The sequence below is a fragment of the Lontra canadensis genome, unplaced genomic scaffold (genome assembly GCF_010015895.1).
Source record: "Lontra canadensis isolate GAN:19392208 unplaced genomic scaffold, GSC_riverotter_1.0 scaffold1453, whole genome shotgun sequence".
Classification (NCBI taxonomy): Eukaryota; Metazoa; Chordata; class Mammalia; order Carnivora; family Mustelidae; genus Lontra; species Lontra canadensis.
The window spans coordinates 2,496-4,962 of NW_022632437.1; the positions used below are offsets into that span (position 1 = coordinate 2,496).

General features: G+C 49.1%; 1 gene segment (V, D, J or C); it reads left to right on the plus strand.

The window, feature by feature from the left end:
• The first annotated feature begins 504 nt into the window (after nucleotides 1–504).
• Nucleotides 505–1,119, plus strand: LOC116863525. The segment is given in 2 exon segments: nucleotides 505–566; nucleotides 773–1,119. Coding segments are annotated over 2 exon segments (381 nt in total).
• The last annotated feature ends 1,348 nt before the right edge of the window (nucleotides 1,120–2,467 follow it).

The window sequence follows — 2,467 nt, forward strand, 5'->3', positions numbered from 1 at the left end:
AGAAAAATGGCTTCAGAGCTTGATGTTTTCCATTCAGAGGTTTTATAAAAAGCTGGGCCCAAAGTTCTCCACTTTCCTTTTGTGGCTTTCAATTCTTTTGCCCCTCCTTGCTTCCCATTATTTGTTTCCCAGCATATTTTGTTATTTTACCATGGTTATTGATATGAAGAGCCAAGCTCATCATTTCTGGACGCTGAACCCATTTAAAGACATTTTTAAATTGAGAATGGAAGCTCCTCATTTCATCTTGTAGCAGTTTGTCACTTTAGAACTAAGTTGTTCTCCGAGCTTCTAAGTTGACTTTTGTGTGTTCTTGTCATACAAGTCTATTTTGGAGTTATTTTTGGCTCCTTACATTTCCACTGGGTTCTTTCACAACCCACTGCTTATGAGATTTGCTTCTGTTCTCCCTGACTGCTTTGCATAAGCCTCTCCAGGCCCAGACCGAGGCTCAGGCTGTATAAAAGGGGACTTGGCTATGTGAGCTGAGCTGCATCTGGCAGGCAGGGACAGCCAGATGGCGTCACAGAGGCAGGTCCTCCTCTGCTTGTTGCTGTGGGTCTCAGGTGAGAAGCTGAAAAGTGCCATAATCCTTCTGGAGTAGTGTCATTTTAAATCATTTTTTAAGATATATAATGAGAAACACTGGTTATTTCCAAAATAGACCCAATGATGTACTGCCATGTGGTACCATTAGGAAGCACGTTTGCAATGACATATTTCAGTGTGACTGGGATAAAGTGTGTCTGTATCACCGTTTTTCTGATTGCAGGTGCCTGTGGGGACGTCACGATGACTCAGTCTCCAGGCTCCCTGGCTGTGTCTCCAGGTCAAGGGGTCACTATCAACTGCAGAGCCAGTCAGAGTGTTAGCAACTATGTAGCCTGGTACCAGCAGAAACCTGGGCAGGCTCCCAGGCTCCTCATCTATGGTGCATCCAGCAGGGCCCCGGGCATCCCAGACCAGTTCAGCGGCAGTGGGTCTGGGACAGACTTCACCCTCACCATCAGCAACCTCCAGGCCGAAGATGTGGGAAACTATTACTGCCAGCATCATTATAGCTCTCTGCCCACAGTGCTTCAGCCTCGAACACAAACCTGCTGACCAGGGCTGTGGGTCAGGGAGGCTTTGCTGCACCAGCTGCTTTGTCCCCGCTCAGCCCTGAACATGTCTGTTCCCCTATCTGCCTGAGAAGCCACTTCTCCTGACATACTCCTTGCAGGGCTTGTAAGATCCCAGCAGAAAATGAAGGGAGTGGACTTCTCCTGCATCTCTCCCCACCATATTTTTTTTTAAGGTTTTATTTATTCATTTGCCAAAGAAAAGGAGGGAGCACAAGCAGGGGGAGCAGGAGGCAGAGGGAGAAGCAGGCTCCCTTCTGAGCGGGGAGCCCAATGCGAGGCTCCATCCCACGATGCTGGGATCATGACTGAGCTGAAGGCAGCCACTTAACCGACTGAGCCACCCAGGCATCCCTACTGCATCCCTTTTTGTGGGAGGTTAATGAAGATAAACGCTGTGAAGATGTCTTAGGGATGCTGCCGGGAGTTTTTTTACCCCAGGAAGCTGCATGTTTCCCAGGGCCCCACGGCAGAAGTGAGCCAGGAAGGTCTGTCTTTAGCCTCTGACAAAGGGCCATGAACGTTCCACCCTGCGGGTCAGTTCTCCCTTCCTGTTCCTCTTGGACTCTGGGACATTTCTCTTTTATTTCCTTATTCTCTTTTCTTCACCCTCCATCACCTTCCCACTCTGTACCTTCCCAGGATGAAACCTTTGAGCTCTCCTATTCAGAATCTCCCACATGGAAGGTAGTGTCCCTCTCGCTTTTTGCTTCCATGGGCCCTGTTTCCCAGCCTTCCTGGGCAGTGTCCTGCACATTCATTTCTGCTCCAGCTCCTTTCCTACCTCCCTTCTCTCTCTTCTCCATTTCTCCCAGGTGTACTCATTATCATAAAGGCAATTCTCTCATTATTTTTTTTCTTTTTGATTTTATCTATCTATCTATTTATTGCTGGTGAGGAGGGGCTGAGGGAGATGGCAAGACTTTCAGACACCCTGTTGAGTGGGTACCTGACGCCTGCTCTGTCTCACATGCCTGAGATCATGACCTGAGCAGAAACCAAGAGTTAGACGCTCAACAGACTGATCCACCCAGGCACTCTGATGCCCTCACTCTTCAACCCTGTCACTTTAGGAACACGGGACACTGTGCCTCAGCACATTTTCCACCACTTGTCACCTTTTCCTTTAAAGTCGTCTCTTGGGCATTCAGGTCCAGGACCCCAGGATCATGGCCTGAGCTGAAGGCCGAGGCTCAACCGACTAAGCCACCCAGGTGCCCCTGAGATGCTCAGCATTGTAATGATGGAGAACTTGTCATGATTTTCTGATGGTGCACCTAAGGCATGGCCATGACAGTGACTGATCAAGACTGGGTGGGGAAGAGACAATTGGAGGAGGGTCAGCC